This window comes from Haliotis rubra, unplaced genomic scaffold, assembly GCF_003918875.1.
Source record: "Haliotis rubra isolate DU_JTF1 unplaced genomic scaffold, ASM391887v1 Scf1116, whole genome shotgun sequence".
Taxonomy (NCBI): domain Eukaryota; kingdom Metazoa; phylum Mollusca; class Gastropoda; order Lepetellida; family Haliotidae; genus Haliotis; species Haliotis rubra.
The window spans coordinates 179,439-202,402 of NW_025765022.1; the positions used below are offsets into that span (position 1 = coordinate 179,439).

Sequence of the window (22,964 nt, forward strand, 5' to 3'; positions counted from 1 at the left end):
CACATCACAACAGTCTGACAGATCACTCTCAGATATTAGTTGATAATCAACATGAATATTGAACTCTGATTTATTCAGAGCATGGCTGTTGATCAGTAACAATGTTACCATTTTGGTTTCTCCATACTGTCCTTTCCAAATATCCATGATATTGGCTTTCTGCAGGTTGCCATAGTCTGAGGCAACATAACAATCTTTCACACCTATGTTCAGGCCAGATGAAAACAATTACAAATCCCAGAGTCCTTTGAGCAAATGGAACATTTTGGCTTGAGTACATGAAATCAAACAGAAGCAGCACAAGTGTTTGCCACTGATATGGCAATGTCCCCCGCTGCTAAAGAATGGAATATTTATAACATGTTTACTACTTTTTATTTTTTGGTCACAAACAAGATGCCTGAAATGACTGGTGACTGCATAATCACCCAAGGTAGGCTGTCAACATAATTGACATTGGGTGCAATTTTGTATGAGATATCACGTTTCAATAAGTTTGAAAAGTGGTCAAAGTTTCATTGTGAACTTGAACATAATGTCAAGGTCACCCAAATCGACTGGTGTCTGCGTAACCCCCAATGTAGGCTGTCACCAAATTTGAAGACATTGGGTACAACAGTTCATGAGATATCGCGTTAACAATAATCATACAGACGGACGCCGCTGAATACATCGTACAGTTCCGCGTTGCAGCAGGGGACAATAAAACCCTTCATCACTGATCCCTGAATATGACAGTATTGAAAGTATGTGATTGAAGCATAGCCACATCATTTATCACCGCCACCTATGATACATTTGTTATGGAGACAGACAAACAGTGAAATTCCAAATTCCAAACCTGTAAAGAACAAACATAACTTGAAAAGGAATTTTCAGTATCTATGTTCTAACACACTAAACAGAAAACATTATTCTTATACAATCTTACCTTCATCATCTGTGTTGTCCAATAGTTTCAGGAGTATTTCTATCCTTTTGGTCGAGCGTTTGGTGTCCAGTTCTTCATCCCTGATGAGAGCAGCAGCAGACTGGATGCAGGGCAAGAGCAGTTTTTGGAAGAAGGGAGCAATAGAATGTTTCCTTTCATCTATTTCTAGCTCAACGTCCTCAATTTCAACCATATCACCTCTGTGTTTTTCATTGTCTTCCCCCAGATGTTCCAGTCTCTGATCACTGGCATTGTGTGATGAATTCAATCCTAACAAGTCTCCACGAGCCCCTGGAGCCTCTTGTCTTAGGTATAAACTATGTTTCTGCTCCAATGACCTTGACTCTGCTTCTTGGTGTTCCTGTCTGACTATTTGCATATTCAAATTTTCTCCATCTGGTAATGGTTCTTCCCACAGCAGGTCAATGGTTGGAATTCTCTGCTCCAATGGCTGAACACTTGTGGGTGGCATATTGCTACTCAGTCCCTCAAAAATAGATGCTGGGGAGTATTTATGTAATTCATTCATTGAAGGCATGTCTTGTGTGGATTGTCGTAGTTCATCAAGATGTAATGAGTGCCACATTCCAGCCTGTAATACAGTTTATTCAAATAATTACGCCACTGTCCTGCATAATAGTTATATACATAATTTACACTTTTGTTCTGGAGTACCTAATTAACAGATTAATCACAATATACACTTATGTAATCTTAAACACTTATCTGTATATACTTATGTTATCTGGTGTAACAGGGAAGTAAAAAAGTCCCATGGTAGTGTAGCCAAAAAGTACTAATATTTCCACCATATACTGCTAGTACACACCGATTGAAATAGTTTATAATTATGTTCATGAGTGTATTACCCGATAGTGATTTTCTCATCTGAACAGCCATGATACAACAGGAATCAACTCATCACTAACTGACTGTAAAATGCACTGTTTTCACGCCACATGTTACCTAAAGTCATCTTAAGTGTATGAAGATAGCACCCAGAATTAAATGTAAGCCACATCTTCATCCAGTAAGTTTTATGAAATTCAAATCATCAAGACTAAGGGTGTTATTTTGAATTTTTTTATACCAAGTGTTTGAGTGATCTTGGTTTCCATGTCAACCAATCACATGTCAGCGGTACCAGTTAGGTTTATATCTTTGATGTTCAGCAGCACAAAACTTTACAGGTATATTACACTGTCCATACAAAAATTAATCTTGCTGAGACAATCCAGAAATTGCCATATGAGTAACATGACCAGCTAATTCTAACATATAAGCTATATTTGGGATTATACTTTCTCAGAAGTGAGTGAGTATGGTTTTATGCTGTTTTTAGCAATATTCCAGCAATATTACAGCGAGGGACACCAGAAACGGGATTCACACAATGTACCCATGTGGGGAACCAAAACCCCAAGTAACAGGCCAAACTTTCCCACTGGCCAAACCTTCATTTGAGAAACTTTAACTAAATATCAAGTTTTTACTTGGATGTCCATATCCATTCAAAATTTTATTCCCTTACTCATGGCTTTAAATATGGCATCCATGTTTGGCATCCACAGTTGGAAGCAGACGTAACATCAACACAACAACAAGAACCCAACACAATATCTATATCAAATGTTATATCATTTATCATTCCACTATAGTGACTTATTCTAAATTCAAAAGACAAGGTTTGGTAAGGGGTATACCATGGATATCTGAAACATATTTCATTCACCAAAAGTGATTATGGATTAGTAAACAAGCTTATGTGAATAATGTTCCATTACATTTATACATAAATACAACAAATATGAGATAATAAACAGCATGATAAGAGACCAAGCAACCTGTGTATATTACATCTTATTTACCCATCAAATGTGAGATTAAATATTTACATCTTATGGTGACATGATTTGGACAGGTGAAGAACTAATGCAATGTGTCTTCATAGGAATGGCGGCAGGAGCAGGATGGATTTAGAGATACATGGCATTGAAATATGTATGAATTCAAATCAGTACACCCACGTCAGAGGCAAGAATGGAACTATTTGGCAAATATGTGCACCAATATTTAAGTAAAAACTACTGCCAGTTTGATGTTTTAACCACTAGGCTACACAACCACCCCCACTTTCTCAGTTAGTGTCTATGCAGTTGGTTGATGCATGTCATGTCACCACAAATGTCAGCTAGCCCAATCCTGTTAGTTGCTTTTTATGACAAAAACTGGTAGCTGAAGACCAATTCAAACTTGGATCTTATGGGTCATGAATGAGGTACCATATAGTTGTGGGATCTGGGTCAATTTTGAAGATTGACATAGGTTTGAAAATGAAATCAAACACACATCCATGAAACAAACCAAAAGGAACAATAATTGTATGACATTTAAATGTTAGCAAATGTTAGAATTAAATTTTGCTACCAAACTATTTTCTGCGCAAATATCAATAAATATATAGCAAATAACTAACTATCCAAAATGTTTCTAAATCTGCAAGAATGAGGTTACTGTTGTATTTAACTTTACATGACCCAAACACTGAGACACAGCCATCAAATTCTTTGAGCCATTTCACAAGAGATCAGAAGAAAACATTACATGATCTTAAGAGAATCACAATTGCCAAAGTTAAGTTTTCTCAGTCTCACAATTTTGGAAAAGAGGTCTACAGAGATAAAAGGCATTTGTTTGGTAACATAAGTATATATTGTCACAATACATAAAACATTGCTGAGGAGCAGCAGACATAATCATGTCAAAATGCCTATTTTGGTGGCCATGATAATCGCATTTAACGTTAACCGCTAAATTGTGTTATTGTTGGCGTTGCCATACCACGTGCCTTTGTTTATAAACATGACCTTGGCAGACGCGCAGCCGCAAACATTATGTCAACAGATGACGTCATCAGTTGCTACGTCATCACACCACGTGACAGATAACAGTGAGTTACCTCACTTCTCGCGTCACCACGGAACTCACCAGTCGCGCACAGCTATTAACCCGTCCTCCCTCCCCGTGCTCACTTGTTCCCGTTATCTGATTGAGTGTACATTGCAGCCTAAGAAATTTAATTTATACATTGTACCTTTTATTCACTGTTCATGAATTAAAACGTCATGGTGTGTATGGCCTGTTTGAGGTGAGAAGTTCTCAATCGCTATGCTGCTGGTTGTCCGCTTTCACAGTGGAAACCCCATAATCATAATTCCAGCCCGCTTTACAGTAGGTGGAATTCATTTGCTTGCTATGCTCACCTCGTCTGCTTGGTCACAGCGGAGAGGTGATTGAGTAATATGCTCTCACTGCTACTTCTCACCCCTGTATAGCCATCCACACATATTGGCCACTACTTCCCCAAACAAATATCTTTCTTTTCATTTATAACGCTAGTCCAGCAATAACTGATCTCAAATCTCTAGAAGTAATTCAGTTGCAATCTTAGGTGAAAAAAAGTGTGTGAAATTCTAGGTTCACTGTTCCAGGGGTTTCTGCAGTGATGATGATGAGATATTGAGAAAACTGAACAGAAGGATCATAATACATGTATGAATATCAAATCAAGTTTCATAGGTCCAGTTGTTTCCGAGGTGAAAATGTTTATGCCATGCATGGCATGATGAATACAGGGGAAAAAAGGCAATGACTACACTACATATATGACACTTGATTCATACCTGAAAACCAGAAAAGCACCCTCCAGCAATATTAGGCAGTTGTATGATGAAGACTACAGCAAACTGTCTTGCATCATGCAGCTCATCCAGAACACAGTACTGGGCACTCCTGATGAGAGACTGGTTCCTGTCTCCAGATCCACACTGAACTAGCAGCAGTTTCTGACCCTCTTCACTTCGCTGAACAAAGTTTCTGCAATTTGACAAGATTAATAGTTTCTGACCCCCTATTACACACAATTTACTGTAAACATTCAATAGGTTCTGACCTTCTACATTTCCAAAGATTCCAAAACTGGAATGAATTTATAGTGAAAGGTAATCTGTTTGTGAACATTCAAATGGCAATCCTGAATTTGAAAAACAAAACAAATCAGCACACTCCTTTATAACCAAAGACAAAACAAACAAGCAAACAATAGTCATGCTGTTAGTAGTAATATCTTATAGTTGCCTAAATTAATAATCTGGCTAAGGGTGTTACCTAAAAGTCACCATTTAGAGTTATATCAGAGCAGCCCTGAAGGTATAAATCTGACCAAAGATTGCAAGTGTTTGGACTGTTTTTGAATGGATTCAATAGCCATGTATTCTCTTCTTGTGACACACTTCGGGTGCTGCCAACACTCGAATTAATTAAGAAAGTTGCAATAGCTGAAGACACCTACTTGATCTGCTGTGCAAATTGCTGCTCGGTGTCAAAGGACTGCAGTGTGAGCAGGATGATATTGTTGGCAGTCAGACTTAGATGTCTGCCCAGGTCCTCCTTTTCCTGGTCTGTCAGCAGCTTGGAGTGAGTTGTCACCTGTATGACAATAAAGATTTACTCAAATATACAAAGCTATGAAAACAACAATTACCAAAAATCTAAATACATTAAAAAAGGGGGCAAAGCATTATAATCGCTTGATCTATAGTCTGTATGTGTTAACTTTATATTGTTACCACTGGAAAACTGTCCCAGTCTATCAATATTGCCTGTTAGTCTATCAGCATATGAATTATTCAAGCTGATTTATGCCAAGTAACTCAAAGGACTGTGAAGTGTAGCTATCTTGAGCCCTGGCATCAACAATTATTTGAGCAAAGGAAAGGGTCTCAGACAGATTCCAAGTCTTTGAACTTAGTCATCAGTACATTCATTCTAGTTGAAGGTGACCTGACAAAACTATACAAGTAGTCATCAGTGGTGAGTATTTGGAAAAACAGAGAACCATGTGTCATACAAATTAACTGTCAGAAAGATGGCAGCAGCAGCAGCTTATCACCAGATTTGATGTGGGTGATTTTCCCATTTGCATGACAAATTACTTTGGCCAGACAAAATAGCAACAGTAGGGTAATGAAGATTGAAAGGCATTGATGAATCCTGGCTGTTCATGTAAGGGTTGAGGCCGACTCAACAGGTGCTTGAAGATTGGGTAGCAAATGGTAGAGTTTTGTCAGTATTAGTCTTAATTTGACAATTCAACTACATGCAACTGGTTTGGAGTGTGTAGATTGCACAGCTGAATATCTGAGGGCAATGGTGAGGGAGAGTGTGAACATGCTGGACCATGTCCTGGAGCTGTGAAAGGAACTCTACCATTTGCTACTCAATCATGTAGCAGATGGTGTGGGAAGGGACTCATTCCAGGCTGAATGAATAGGCCTCAGCCACATGCATTCTAGCTGCAGATCATCTTGCATGTGAACATGGAACACTTGGCTATCATTCTATTACAGTCAGAGAAGTGTGGATCACGCTGCTCCTCAACATGCTTCTGACACATGTGGGATAACAGCCGCTATGCCATTCAACAAATTTAAATGAACAAATCATTTGACTGTTTCTCTAAGTCCAACTTGAGGAGATCATTTCTATCGAACCTGTCCAAATACAAGAGTAGTTATAAAAACAATATAATGGAGTTGCGATTCAGAGCTTTGTATTTCCATGCCAGGTATACAACATCAGTCTACATCAAACTTGTTGCCATAGAAAAAGGAAAACAACAACATATTCATAAGACCTCTAAATACAAAAGGCAAGAGCTGACAGCCTTGTCTTTCTGTGTGCGAATTCCATGAACAAATGCTTATTAGCTTTAGAGATATAAACCAGAAAACATGCATCTTTCAACAGAGTCAGCGTCAAACTTTTCACCATGGAAATGGGAACAAGATAGATTAATATAATTTCCTACACAGTATAAAGCACAACTTTGGCTCCTGAATAATATGTCCCAAGTTTGGATGAAAGTTTGTTTCAGCTAATTCCAGCCATTTTTCCCATGGAAACATGACCAAATATAATTGAAAAATAGATCCATTCATTTGGTTACCTCCAATTTGTTTTGAAAAACGTTGAAGTTTTTTTAGGTTATGATCCATAAATAAAATGGCTATGGCTGTTAATTATAACAAATAGACATGTTTTTCAAAATTGTCCTACCTGAGCTTGCAAAGTGAAACATCCCATGTCCAAGATTTTCTTTTTAAGATACTGGTAGATGTCATCATGTTGCTGGCACTGATAGTAAGTTCTGTGGATACTTTCAGCTTCAAGATGGAGTTTCTGATCTGTCAGCCTTTCCACTGCGGCAGGAGTGGCACACCACAACAGTATCTCTTGACATTCCTTGAAAATCTGTACCAAGAAAATACATAATATAAACACAGTCTATTAGCATAGGGTTTTGAACGAAAATGGAAAACAATCACAGTAATCTGAATGTGCTTCATGGATGAATATACAAGTAGATGATTGAGTAAATAATACTGGAAAGCCATTGCACAAGAATAATGAATGTGAACCATCTTTTCTGAATATGTCATAGAAAATGTCTCACGCACATCCTCATCCGAGGCCACAATATGATCCCTGCCCCAAACTTGTATCACAATGGCTGCAGCTGTGTCTGGATGGTAGCCCATGAAGGCATCTTCGGGAAGGTTCTCTCTTTTTTGCCTATGTTAACAAGATGTACTGTACTAGTACTAGATGTGCAGATGTTCGATTTGAGTGATATATGGTGAGGTTCTGCTAAACCAGCCAATTTATCTTAAAGTCAAATTATTCTTTGGTCTTATAGCCTTATTAGTCATGCTACAATATACTTTTATGTGTTTTAAAATAATACTTGTGATATGATTCTAAATATAGTACTAAATAAAGGAATTACACACGGTATATTCATTAAGAAGCAATATAGCACTCACTATCTTAAAAACACTTTAATGTATATTTATCTCATACACAAAATGACAAGATATTCAGTTAAACAGTCATGTCTCACTTTCCAGAAGTGAATGTTCTGGCAGTTACAAAGTCCACAGCCCACTGGTTCAGTTCCTCTGCCAGTTTCTTCTGCTCGGGTGACATCATGTTGTTAAGATCAAGGAAGTGTTTCTCCAGGCGGTTGATCAGTGGGATCGGAAACTCATCATACACCTTCTGCTTCTCTGCTACAACAATCAGTCTGGAAACAAAACTCTGACATGATTAAATTAGAAGTGGCATGAATGGACTGCTACTTGGTAACAGGTCATTCATTGACCTCAGTTCCATTACATTGTAAGTTTCCATTTACAAGAAACAGAAATCTATTGCAAAATATGCAAAGCAGCATCCTTGCATATGATCTGCTGATCATGGGTTTAAGACCCATGCATGATCATGATCCTTGTATCGCAGCACCATACAACTATCATCAATTTTACTTTACACATTAAGATAGCCTATACAAAATTCTGTTCAAACCACTGTTGAGCAAAACACCTTCAATCAGTAAGCAAGGCTGCAACAAGTATTAGCAGTTAAACCCCTGTAAATATAGCACCTACTTGAATTTCTGGTGAACTCTGCACTTTACTCTGTGTGTGCCAAGCCCAAGATCAACAAAACGTTCACCTCCAAGTCGGGCATAATACTGAAATCACAGAAGTGTTTGCAAACCAAATATGTTAAATGATCAATACAAACATGGTAACTGACAATCACTAATGATTATCAATAATAATATAATGTTGCCATTCATAGAATTTTGAACTGATAATTAACTTATGGTGGTATCTCAAAGACAATGTTACCTTCATTCAGTACTACTTCTTTGAGAGGCATTTTAGAATTTGTAAAGATGAAGGAAAACCAAGTTCTATGAATAGTTGACTATCCATAGAACTTGGTTTTCTTTGATTCTGTACATTTACATACAGTTGTAAACATTGAACGAAGAGTTCTTGAAAACAGTCTTACATTAGGGTTGCCAACTCCCATACTGAGGACATAACTGAGATGAAGCTCTTGTCTGCTAGTCATGCAGAGTTGAAATCAGCAATATTTGTATCAACAAGTGAGCATGGCTCATTAATATCCCAAACATGTACTCCAACACCAGCTTAAGAACAATTTTGGATATATTGATGACTTAATGTTTGAGCCAGTTTCATGTAAAAAGCACAAAAACATAACATAGTTATGGCACACTTGGTCAGATACTGTACAATTGATTTGAGACTGATTAATATTTTGACCTTAGATTATTTTGAAGAATGTTGATGTATTTGTATATATATCTGTATATTTGCACTGACATTATCTACCTGACATCTTCTAAATAACAATATCTTCATTCTTGCCTGACAACAGTGCAAAAATCTGTATCGAAAAGTTGCACTCACGAAATAAAGAAGTTGTTGTACATAAAACATGTCTATATTGTAAATAACAAGTTTCTCTGACCTCTGGACTTTGCGTCTTTGTATTACATGTATACTTCTAACCTTAATGGCAAAGGTCATTGATGAGGATATCTTATACATCGGGAAAAGGTCCTTGAATAACTCTCTAAAAAATTGGATGGAAGTTGTTACCAGAGAGACTTTCTCATTATTAGGCAAGCAGGCTAATGCTTAACACTGGTTGTCACTGATGACTATTTCTCAGACAAAGATCATCAGACAAACAGGTAACTGCATGATATTACAGATCACACAAATGTAAGTCCAAAAGTAAAAAACAGCTGTAGTTTAAAAAGAATTCTAAATATGAACATCACAATTTGCACTGCAGCTCTCCTGTTATTATAGAAAGTGTCCACCAGGTTTGAAAAGAATAGCACTATAGCAATGGCGATACACCATTTGAACTCACATGGTTCAAAGTGTGCATACACCTGTTCACCACCACAATGTGAAATTAATTTTTGATAAATTAATATTTCCAAGATTAGGGGATGCCAAGTTAACTGTGATGTACATTTTAGACATTTTATGCTACCAGTTACATTGGGGATTCCCCATGAAAAGTAGGTTGGGTAAAAAATTGTGGATATCTCACTTTCTTTAATTTTGTATAAACATGAACAGGTGATGTGATCAGCAAATATACCAATCAAATCACCAGAAATCCCTAAAATTAAAAAGTAAGAACTTCTCTTTGAATTTATTCTGAGAAGCCAAAAATAGTGATAAATCACCTGGTTCAGTGCATCATAGAGACTCTCATACAGATTTTCCAGGTTCAACAGAATGACTGTGCTGCCAGTCTCCATGCACACCTTGATCCTGTTGATGTTCCGACACACCTGTAATACAATTTCAAATATACTAAGAAATATACTTTAGACAAAGAGCTTGAAGAATTACAGCCATACACATTGATTACCATGACATAATCTGGTTTATTTCATGCAAAAATATTCCGAATTTCACTTTTCCTGCAATACCATGCATACATCTTGTTTATGGAATTGAAGAATTATGTTTTGCTAGTCCAAACACTGACTTTCCATCAGTATCTTGTGTTCAGTATCTTGTGTAACCTCTCTGCACTGATTTAAGATGCATCCTCATTCCTTGGGGCAATCTCCAGATTTGATTCTGAGGAATCCTGTTCTATTCCTCATGGAAAGCATTAGTCCATTCATTGACAGTCTGGACAGGTGGGTCTTTCTGTTGAACACTATGGCCTAAAATATCCCACAGATGTTCAATGGGATTGAGATCTGAGCTCATGGGATGGTTTCAAAAGCATTCTATTGCAACAACTGGGTGACAGCACATACTCAGCGAGGTACATCATTGCCATTTATATAGATTGGTCTTGTGGCTTGATTATCAAAATATTGGACAATGCCTCTCTGAAGGATCTCCTGTTGATACCAAGGCCCATTAAGGTTACCACAAATGGTAATAAGGTCTATCTTGCAACCCAACGAAATGCACCCCAATACCATAACTGACCCTTCCCGAAAGGGAACCATCCCCTTAATATTGTGGGGAACCAAAGCTGTGTTCCTTTGTCTCCAGACACATGTACGACCATCTACCATGTGCAATAACAAACGACTTGCATCAGAAAAGTGAACCCTCCGCCATGATGCAATATTCCAGCGAACATGTTACCAGGCAAGTCATGCAGCTTTGTGAACTGGAAACAGTTTTATACACTTGATGATTCTTCTGGCTCTATATCCTGCTGCTTCCAGACAATTCCTGGCAGACCTGTAGGAAATGGCTTTCCCTGGTAACCACTGTTGCCTTAATGATGTGCTTGAGTCCCAAGGAATGTCACCTAACATGTCTCAACAATGCTCTGTCCTCTTATTGTTATCTTGGAAGGTCTTCAACAAGGTTGGTTGCCTTGTGCTTGTTCAAGAGTCTTGAAATGATGGAAGGACTGTGACTAACTTGATGTCCAATTTGTCTGAGGGACATTTGCCATCTTGTAGTCTCTGACAATTCATGATGTGCCATGACAATTATGGTACTGAATATGCAATCCATTTTCTATTGGTCACAGCTACCTTATGTGAACATTGCTTTTGAAAACTTGTCATTTTCCATTTTTTTCAACAAACCTAAATCCAAATGCAGTCAGATATAGTGGCCAAAATTTCACGTAAACAAAATAGAAATAGCTGAAAGACAAACTAGTTTCCACAACAAAAAGAAGTCAATCTGACCTGAGTATATTCCTGGTCCTTGGGAAAACTTGAGCCAAAGATTACAATGACTTTGTGTCTGGCTAAAATCTCTTGCTGTAAGATGCTAAGAGCTCCATAGTTCTCTGTCAACAGCAGCAGGTAACGGCTCTCACTGTATGTGAAAAACATTTTGATCAACACCTGAACTCTTAAATGATGAAAGCATTTTGTTTGTACTCAAAGTGCTGTAACCTGTCGTAACACCAACAGTTGAAGATGTAAAAAGACACAAATTAAAAGTTGCTGATATCACCAGTTTTCAAATACTTTCTGCATTTATAGTATTAACAGAAAAGAAATGAAGCCATAACAAACATCTCAAAAGTGTTTATCTACAACCATAATTCATTCAATTATTTCCTATAGTTCCACAACAGAGAAGCATGGTATCCTAATAAGCCACTAGTTATCATTATTAAATAAACATTCTGCACATTGAATTATACAATACATAAAGAAATTAACTAAATGTTGACCTGCTTGCAATGTCAGTAGACAGACCAGCCTCTATAAGTTGAATAGTGGTTGAGTCAGGATCATCAACATGTTTCTGTTTAAGAAAACAGCAAGTTTTCAACTATCAATGTATCAAATGTAGTATTTGATATTTTATACAACCATCACCATTACAGTCATTTTTTTAAAAAAGGTTGTTTGTGAAATACTATTACTGCACAAAGTAACATTACTTTCAACCACTTTTAAAATAGAATGTTTTACTATAGCAAAGTAGCAATAGATTCATTATTTTACCTCTTCATGCCTTTGAACTGTAGTGATGCTGTCCTTGAACACAACAACTGGGTCCAGGTTGTCAAGGCCACCAAAGTTCCTCTTGATAGCATGCTCTAACTGATGCCAGCAAATGTCTCGATCATGTTTATCAGCAAAGGCATAAACCATCTTTACAAGGCTGAAACATATCAGTTTTCAGTCAGCTACATTCAATAATACTGTACTATACATTAATAAAGGATCAAATGATAAAAAGCACGTGTAAAAAAATGTTTCTCAGAAATAAGAGAGCTAAAAGTGTCATCAAAATGTTTAATGTGTTGACTAATGTGACACATCGTGACATACAGACAAAACATTCAAACAGCACCACCAAACATCGGATGTACAGACCAACCCCCCAAAATGAAAATGACAAACATGAAGCAGTCGGTCATTCAGTAGCTTGTGTAACCTCCTCGCACGTCCAAGACACAGGTGCACCTTGTTCTCATGTTCCTTATCAAGTTCATAAAGAAAGCTTGCGGAATCGCATTCCATTCCTCTACTAGAGCATTGCGGATTCCAGAAAGATTCACTGGTGCTGAGTGACGTGTATGCACACGTTGACTGAATTCATCCCAGGTATGCTCAATTGGGTTGAGGTCTGGTGAGCATGCCCTCCACTGCATCCTCTCTACATCCTGCTTCCTAAGGAATTCCGTGACAATCCTGGTCCTATGAGGCCTAGCGTTCTTGTCTTTTAATTAAGCATAGTTTGCAGGAATTGTACTGCTATAGGAGCCAGAATCTCATCCCAATAACGCTGTCTAGAAGGATTACTGTCAATCATGTGCAGTGGCGTACGTCCAGTAGGAGTTATCTCTGCCCAAACCATGACCGACCCCCCGCCAAATTGGATATGCGTGGGCACATTTGCATCTGTGATCCACTCTCCATTGCGACGATAAGTCTCTGCCGACCATCATGGAAGGACAAAATGAATCTGCTTTCATCTGTGAAGAGCACACGAGACCATTGACATTAATTCCAGTGGCCATGATGTCTACTCCATCGCAAATGAAACTGCCTGTGGGGTGGTGTTAGTGGTGGATGAACTTACACTGTTAACATCGAAGTGTTCTGTCTGAAGATCTGCTGTGTTAAGGAATCTGTTACGTAACGCAGTTTAATCATGTGCCTATCATCTCAGACTGTTGTGACTCTGGGGCGACCTGGACAATGTGCACATTCCACAGACCCATTGGCTTGAAACCTCTGCACCAATCTACCAATTGCACTCTGACTCACATTAAAGCGGACAGCAATCTGCCAAACCTGAACACACTCTTAAAATGCCTTTGAGACATCATCTTAATGCACAGACAAAATGGTGAATGGTGGGAACAAGAGAGGTGGGGACCACCAATACTCCAAGTAGTTTACTGTAGGGCAACTCAAACTGTGTCATTTCTCAACTGTGGGACAAGTACCATCAATGACTTCTGAACATTGCAGGTATGCAAAACATACGTCTGGACTAATGGCACTATAAAATGAATTCAAATCAGCTCTTGCTATCAAATTTCATAATTTACCATTAAAAATGGCTCAATGCACATCACTATTCTTTAGCTCTCTTCCTTATCATCATCCATATCTTTTCACTAAAAGTTTCCCTGTCAATTTCACTACGGCTATGTACCGATTTTGGCTTCACATATATTTTCTACTTTCACTAAAATTTCACTACTTTTTTCTGATAGCAATATATGGATCAAGCTAAACCAATCCATATGAAATGTTTTGGCTCACACAGCAAGAACCACGTACCTGTAGAAGTCTCTTAGACCAAAGAATTCTCTTTTTGTATCCTGTGCTCTGCTGAATATAGTTGTGTAAGCATTAGCTAGCTCTGGCAGCAAAGGCTTGATTCTTCGGAGGACTCTCTCACTACTTGAACAAATGCCTCTGAAAATTATACAAATATTCAAATGATGTTCATTGAAGCAAAAATCATACAATTACTTAGCTATAATGAAATTCTTTTCAGATGCATTGAGGTTAAATGCACATAAAAACACCTGTAAGTATATACTTCATTACATGTATTCCAATGTCTACTAACTGTGCACTCTTCACTAGCTCCCCATCATCAGGGACTTCTCTCTGCACCAGAATACCTCGGTTCATCTTGGCAGGGTCAAGGGCCCAGTTGGAGATACCAATGAAGGCAACCTAAGGAAAGAGTAACATTGAATGAACCCTGTTTACAGTAGTCTACCAAAGTTATCTCAAACAAGATAAGTGAACTGAGAAGTTTACACAACTATATGATCTGAAATCTTTCACCTACCTTCTTGAATGGCTCTGGCTTTTCGTCTCCCTGACAACCATCTTCCAGAAGTGGGTGAAGTGTCTGTGGAAAGAGGGTTGCAGTCTCATAAATACTATATCTATCAATGCTTAACTAAACTAATGTCAATGCAAGAAACTCCTTGAAAACAATTCATTTGTTAAATAGTGACATGGCACTAAGATCACTCAAAATGTAGTCAATACCGTATACTACCATAGATAAGCCGAATTTTGAGGACCAAAAAAAGCAGTCTGTAGAAGGGGGTTGGCTTATCTATGGGTTACACTTTCAACCACTTTCTTCCAGGGGGTAAGAAAACGACATTGTATCACTTCGTGTCAACAAACAAACAAGAGAAGACGACTTTATCAGTAAGGACGTCAAATTTGCAATTAAACATCACCAGACAAGATTATTTACCTTTTCAGTTCTAATTTGTTTAAGCTGGGCATTGTCTTATAAGCAAGGATTAAGATTACCATATGTATTTGTCTAGTATATAGAGCCTGAAACTACTGTGTGTTCTCAAATAGGTTTTATCATGTTTAATAATGTCATGTTAATATGTATGATATTCAAATGATGTTTTCATATACTTGATTTTTGTGTGAAAAGGCAAATTACTTTGAGGTATCATGGAAACCAAATTTTAATCTTACCTCTTCAGTGTAGAGTAGAATAGTCTTTCCTTACTTATATCAATATTTTCATCTGGTTTTGACAATCAGACTTAAATGTATAACTTAATATTTTCTCATTGATTAACAGCAGTGTGATGTAAATTATGATTATTATCCAGAAGATATTAAACTCAAATGCTCATCATATTATAATTGTAATTTAATTACAAACTGCAGTATACTACATCAATCTCGAAATACAAATCTAAAGTGGCTCGATGAACCTTTTTATCTTAAAATACACCATCTCAATATTCTAGAAGGCAGTGAAATCAATCATGGCATACTTTCAGCAACTAAGGCATAAACTATTGCTCTGTTAATATTGTTTAAGATGAATTCATATGTACAGTTTGGTTCAAGTTGACCTGATGCATTTCTGCTGTTAATCTTTAACATCATATGATAGAAAGGAAATCAACATTACACCATCATCTAAATTGCTGTACCATTAACATGTTAAGGTCAGTTAACATTCCATACACCATTGACCCAGAAACAGAAGTATATTTCAACATCACACAGAAGGTTTCTCAGTATCAAGTCACAGGCAAGAAATTACCTTGAGTGGCATCCTTGGTGAGTCTTCTGCCAGACCAACTTCATCCAGAACAACGATGGAGGCAAACCTGTCCAGGTCCTTGTCCTGCTGGTAGCGAGCACACTGACGGAAGGTACCGACAATACCTTCAGCAGTGGCCAAAGGACTGCACTGGAATGACACCATCTGTGCCTGCAAGAGTATAGCAGAAACCTTGCTACAATTATATGATACTGACATGACAATGACTGAGGACACTGTTACTTTGTTCGTGATCACCACTGTTTTTGTATTTCAAAAGCAAAGAATTCTTGTCCATGAAATCAATGGAATTATTCACCTTTCCCGATATTTATCTCAACAGTCTTAAAGCTTATTTTAGTCAATGAAACATTGAACATGTTCAAGGTGTGATACAAGATAACAAAACATTTACTTCTATTGAAAGAAGATGTTAAGGTCTTGGTTCTCTGAAAGGAATTTTCTTGGAATGACAAACCTGTTTCAGTTGTTTGAATAGCTCTGATCTGGCTGAGTTGCCCTGCATGGCATCTGCAACAATGGTTTTGGCCAAGGACTTGGAACTGCCTGGTTTTCCCACCAGGAACAGGGGGATCCTCAATTCAATACACACAACCATCATGAACAGGTTCTCTTTGAGGGCCTGGTTCTTGGCTATGTTGTCATCAAGCTGGACTTTGTCAACAAAGACATCCTGGCAACTACAATGAAAGAAAACTTTATGGAGATCTTTGATTACCTTTGTTTGGATATTTCTTGATAACCATCCAATTACCAGTGCTCGGCAGGATCTATTATTGTTTCCATGTACAGTTTCTTCCAATGATATACAGAAACCATGAATCTTCACAAAATACAATTGGAAAAGAATTTGATTTGCTCATACAAAATACCATTTGTCACAGTTAGCATAAGACAAATGAACAAAGACACATGTACCATGTCAAGAGTCAAACTGCATTGACCAGTTAGACATAAAATAAGTTTTGAGTTAGATATCAAATATTACTAACCTGTTTATGACATGGACCATTTGATCGAACCCACCAGGAATGGCACATGGATTCTGGAAATGACTGCATATATGACGATCATATTCCTCTCGACTTGTAAGCGACGCTCGGTAACAGACACTTAGTGCTAGGATCAGGGATTTTGTCACATCATCCGGCTGTAAAACATTAAATGCAGCAGATTACTTTCTGTTGACAGAAGAAAGCACCTTTGACATGAGTGAGTGGGTAAGTGAGTGAGTGAGGAAGCAGAACACTAGAACTGGGTTACACACATTGTACCTATTGTCTTTATTTAATACCAGAGGACTCACAAGATAGACGCGTTGACTTTCTTCCCCATCTTCTAAATGTTGATCAGGAGACAACAGGTTGTCTATAGCTTTGAACAACATTCCATTATCCTGGGACTGCTGATAGAACCAGGCCATGACACTCAGGGTACGATCAACATCACGGAGACTCACAAAACTGCACTCATCCTGTAAATTATTCATTAACATTCAGTGTTAACACATATTCATGTACATACATACAAGTACTTCATGTTGGTGACGAAGAGACTTTGTGACAAGTCCATGTTTGTGAGCTAGTCACTTTGTGACAAGTACTTCATGTTTGTGACGTACTGACCTAATAGCAATTATACAAATTAGGTTGTGACCTAGTGACTCTATTACTAAGACAAGTTTGTGACCTTATGGCAAGTACTACATGTTTATGACTTTTTGACCTTCTGACAAGTACTACATGTGTGTGACCTACTGGCCTAGTGACAAGTACTACATGTGTGTGGCCTACTGACCTTGTGGCAAGTGCTACATGTGTGTGACCTACTGACCTAGTGACAAGTACTACATATGTGTGACCTTCTGACAAGTACTACATGTGTGTAACCTACTGGCCTAGTGACAATTACTACATGTGTGTGACCTTCTGACAAGTACTACATGTGTGTGACCTACTGGCCTAGTGACAAGTACTACATGTGTGTGACCTTCTTAAAAGTACTAAATGTGTGTGACCTACTGGCCTAGTGACAAGTACTACATGTGTGTAACCTAATGGCCTAGTGACAAGTACTACATGTGTGTGACCTTCTGACAAGTACTACATGTGTATAACCTACTGGCCTAGTGACAAGTACTACATGTGTGCAACCTTCTGACAAGTACTACGTGTGTGTAACCTACTGGCCTAGTGACAAGTACTACATGCGTGTGACCTTCTGACAAGTACTACATGTGTGCAACCTACTGGCCTAGTGACAAGTACTACATGTGTGTGACCTTCTGACAAGCACTACATGTGTGTGACCTACTGACCTTGTGGCAAGTACTACATGTGTGTGACCTACTGACCTTGTGGCAAGTACTACATGTGTGTAGCCTACTGGCCTAGTGACAAGTACTACATGTGTGTGACCTTCTGACCTAGTAAAAAGTACTACATGTGTGTGACCTACTGGCCTAGTGACAAGTACTACATGTGTGTGACCTTCTGACAAGTACTACATGTGTGTAACCTAATGGCCTAGTGACAAGTACTACATGTGTGTGACCTACTGGCTTAGTGACAAGTACTACATGTGTGTGACCTACTGGCCTAGTGACAAGTACTACATGTGTGTGACCTTCTGACAAGTACTACATGTGTGTGACCTACTGGCCTAGTGACAAGTACTACATGTGTGTGACCTTCTGACAAGTACTACATGTGTGTGACCTACTGGCCTAGTGACAAGTACTACATGTGTGTGACCTACTGTCCTATTAGCACGTACCACATGTTTGTGACCAAGTAAATTTGTGACAGTTACATACTTGTGACCTACTGACCTAGCAGCAATTATTACATGTTTGTGATCTAGTGGATTTGGGACAAGTACATGTTTGTGACCTAGTGACAAGTACTACATGTTTGTGACCTAGTGACAATAAATACATGTTTGAGACCTAGTGACTTTGGGACAAGTACTAATTGTTTGTGACAACATTTTTACATCCTGCCCTAGTGGCAAATTCTACATGTTTGTGAGCTGTTTACACATAAATATACACAAGACAGAATACATAGAGAGATTTTGTCAAATCTAGAGGTAATGCACTTTGTCATATATATCTCATTTCCAATGGCTGAAATCATGAGAATGTGTGAATGTGAGATTGTGAGAATATCCCTTACAGTTTTCAACAAAAAAGTGTTCCATCAACAGAGAATAAATAGGCACTTTGATGCTTGCAAAAACATGATACTTGGTTGTTATTTGGCTCAAATGCAACCTGTAAGCATGAAAGGTGTGGCACTTGACACATTTCAGGTGTACTTTACATCATTCTTAGGTCAACATCAACCTTTCAGTTAACCCCATTACATTTGAAAACCCTTGCACATCAGAAAATGCAGTAGGGTAACAGCTACAAACATGTCATAGTGGAGATTTCATTCACACATCTTAAATTTCACAGACTCTTTAACAGTGCTAATACATAAAGAGTTTACACTACAAAATATAATTGAAGCAAACATACCTGTTGTATCCTCATGAAAGACTGAGAGGCTATGAGGACCTTACTGACAACTGACACAATACTACCAAGTACAGGTATCTGGCCATTTCGAACCTGCAATAATTCCAAACATATATGATTATGGTAAATATGATGCATCAACATTTTAGTCATATTCATGTCAAACAATAGTTAGCAGTTTTGATAGCTTTAAGAATTCTACCCCTATAACATCAGTGTTTAAATTGCTGTGAATCAGAAGTCCTTTGAAACAGACTTAAAGTCACTTTATTGTCCATTTGAAATGGTGCAGTCAAGAATTATAGATAAAGAGTTACCAGTATATCATAGCATACAGTGTTACCTGTGTAAAAATAAAAATAAAATAAAATAATTATATCCTAGTTTTTAAAAGGTTATGTATTGCTGTACATAAAAAATGAATGAGAGTGGTGATATAGACAAAGTACTCAAATTGTGACATCACTGCATTCTAATTTTGTTGTGTTCTGACACAGCGCAATGTTCTGTCTGAATGTAATGAAAATATTTTTAAAAGCTATGTAACAATAATTTTACAAAGCAACAATGCACAGTGACCCACTTTTCTTTTCAGATGTAGAGGTGGACTATATCATCTGGATTAAAGAATATCTTTCATATGTTAAATATTACTACCGACAAGCAGACATGCTTAACAGATCAAGAGTTGACTTCAGCGCTCATTTCATAGCTATGAAACAGTGAAATCATCTCACATATCTGTTGACCATCTGTCTGATGTAGAGTTCTTCCACTTGAACGTTGAGTTGGCCAAAGTCCCAAACAAGAGGTAGCATGCTCTGTGGCAAGGGCTGCACCCGGTAGACAAGTCTCCTCATAGGGACATGGCCTGGACATAGAAAATACTCAACACATGTACACATATTACTGCGGTTCATGTCATAACTATCTTGCTTCAGTAACTACAAAAATTTACAATTACAAATCTGTATGGCAAAAATACTACAATGTGTAAAACATTTATGGAACTAAAATCTAATGTAAATTTAGTGTTATATTCAAAGAGATACCGTTTATGTGAAGTAGGTTAATTTTGGAAACATCCTAAATATATCAAAATAATGAAAATACCTAGTGTACATATACACATTGAAATGCATTTCTTTGCTGAAAACTGTAAATATGAAAGTGCAATCTGCATTTCATGGTTGATCATCAACACAATCATGATGTCTTAACCATAAATCCTTATTCATCAATTATTCTGTTAGTACCATGCATGAATAGATGAACAAGACAGTTTGTCATTAATTTGTCTGGGATTCCATTTCTACTAATTCCATAATCAAAGTATAATTTTCAGTTGTACCATTTTACTTTCAGAAATCACTCCAGTGGACTCACTTACCCAGCTTATCTGTTGTCTTGTCAGCCTCAACATGATAGCCAAGTCCTGCTTTTTCAAGTCTCTGAATATACTCATCCGAATGCCTGTTTGTAAACATTAGCAAAAGTTAGTCAAAGATCTTTGAATACTTTCATTTATGTGAAACTGAATTCCCCATTGTCCAAACACCAACAACATACCTGAAATACTGTCATTATACCATAGTCCAGTTATTATAGGGAAAATACTTTGTCAATCATAGGTTACAAATAACAAAAAACAAATATAACGACTAATTTGAATACCACTTCACTGTGGAAGTAAATATGAAAAGAAATTTGCATAGAGACAAAAGCATAATGCAGGCAAGATACATGTATATTGAAAAGAAAAATACATGAAAATGACTTATAGTAGTATTTCAAACAATCTTAGTGACTTTGACCATTTCAAAGATGGTAGATGAATCTGTGTGGTTTCTGGCAAGCAAGTTGATTTGCTTACAATACACTTTTGATTCATATGTTTTCATTCATTGTTTGAGTTTGATTTATCATGCAGTGTCTGCAATTCATGGCATTCTTTATAGGTTATGGCAGTCCGCAGGTTATGGCAGATTATGGAACATGTACCAATAGGTTCAAAATGGTAATGACTGACCTCATGTGAAATACATAAAGTACAGAATTAACCAATTCAAACTATGCCGGCATGTTATCATGTACACACCTTACAAACTGTCATAATACCAAATGCATGTCAATGATGTAAACATTGTCAAAACGGGGATAATTGTTGCACGCCATGTTTTCAGATGAGTAGTTTTACTTTGCATTCTTTGATAGGCATGGCTGTGTCTGACGATGCGGATATGAACATCAAGTCTAAGGCATGAAAGGGATGGATATATGTGCATCAACGTGTAAGGCTGCCAGCCATGAACATGGCCTGTTGCTGCAAGAAGGGAGGAACAGGCTCCCTGAAATGGTGGTTGGGAGACCCATACACAGTCTCATGAAGTGAATGAATGTTGACAAATCATGGTGCTATTAGGCACTACTGATTCACAAATGTGAACAACATCGAGATTTCCCATCTTACTCATATCATCTGTAAAGACTGATACTTCTACTGACATAATTCATTACTGATAGCAGTGAGTTTTCAATTCGATAATTATTATCTCACAACCGTTACCAGCAACATTTCTTCAAATGATTGTAACTGGAAATTCTTTCCATGTATCCACTACATTTATTATATGGTTATGTACAGTGTAGAATTCAATTTTGCAAGCCTATGATGATCTGAGCGGTATTTATTCCACATAATGCTGATTATATACAGCAACATATTTAGTGATTCTTTTACTAAAATCAACAACCTACTCAATAGACCAATGCCATTGACTCATTAATTATCTTTGCTAACAACACTAAATTTTGCAATTATAGATCATTTAGATGGATATTAAAAGTAGATTTAGATGTTGCTTAACCTTAATACTTTAAACCATACACAAAATTCTCTTAGTAACTTAAGCTCTAAATTTCATTAAAGAAAGGTCCTAGCAATCAACAGGAATTAAATCTTGAAATCACACATGGACAATACAGTTATAAATCATACCAAGTCTTTACTCGTATGTTATCCATGAAGGTAGAGCTTAATATGTCTTAGATAATAATCACCTACTGGTATTTATTGTTTTATAAACAAGATGCTACAATGGCATGAGAAACTGAATGCATTACTTTTGACTATTTGCAAATGTGCAATAGCTCTACCTGTATGGGAACTAATGACCTTTCCAAGGTTTACCTAACACCATAACACTTATGTACTCAAACATACTTTCTGTAAGGATTGCATGCAGCAACAATCTTGAGGTTTTCTGACAGTTTCAGTGGCTGTCCATCCATAGAGCCATCACACATTATTTCCTTGATGAGTCCAATGGCCTCAGTTGTGTTTGCTTCATCAAAGAACAGGACAGTGTACATGTGTGGGTTCTTAGCCTTGTTAGCGATGGCGAGTTGTTCTGCATTCTCGACCTTCTTGATGATGTCCTCAGAGGTTGTGCCTCCATGAACCTTTCAAAGATAACTTTCAACACTAAAACACATGCATTTATGGTCGGATTACATTAATTTT

At 37.5% G+C, this 22,964-nt stretch overlaps 1 protein-coding gene across 1 annotated transcript in view; it reads right to left on the minus strand.

Moving 5' to 3' along the window:
* LOC124289186 (E3 ubiquitin-protein ligase RNF213-like) overlaps positions 1–22,964 on the minus strand; it is a 137,451-nt gene that overhangs the window by 61,597 nt on the left and 52,890 nt on the right. The window contains exons 31-52 of the mRNA XM_046725791.1: positions 22,665–22,903; positions 20,832–20,914; positions 20,179–20,312; positions 19,442–19,534; positions 17,225–17,392; positions 16,911–17,068; positions 16,376–16,598; positions 15,898–16,068; positions 14,653–14,715; positions 14,425–14,534; positions 14,130–14,267; positions 12,336–12,495; positions 12,059–12,132; positions 11,562–11,694; positions 10,074–10,181; positions 8,440–8,525; positions 7,893–8,075; positions 7,450–7,564; positions 7,049–7,243; positions 5,283–5,419; positions 4,615–4,807; positions 932–1,523 (exon numbers count right to left, since the gene is read on the minus strand). Of these exons, the coding sequence (XP_046581747.1) occupies positions 932–1,523; positions 4,615–4,807; positions 5,283–5,419; positions 7,049–7,243; positions 7,450–7,564; positions 7,893–8,075; positions 8,440–8,525; positions 10,074–10,181; positions 11,562–11,694; positions 12,059–12,132; positions 12,336–12,495; positions 14,130–14,267; positions 14,425–14,534; positions 14,653–14,715; positions 15,898–16,068; positions 16,376–16,598; positions 16,911–17,068; positions 17,225–17,392; positions 19,442–19,534; positions 20,179–20,312; positions 20,832–20,914; positions 22,665–22,903 (3,556 nt within the window). The remainder of the gene's footprint in view (positions 1–931; positions 1,524–4,614; positions 4,808–5,282; positions 5,420–7,048; positions 7,244–7,449; positions 7,565–7,892; positions 8,076–8,439; positions 8,526–10,073; positions 10,182–11,561; positions 11,695–12,058; positions 12,133–12,335; positions 12,496–14,129; positions 14,268–14,424; positions 14,535–14,652; positions 14,716–15,897; positions 16,069–16,375; positions 16,599–16,910; positions 17,069–17,224; positions 17,393–19,441; positions 19,535–20,178; positions 20,313–20,831; positions 20,915–22,664; positions 22,904–22,964) is intronic.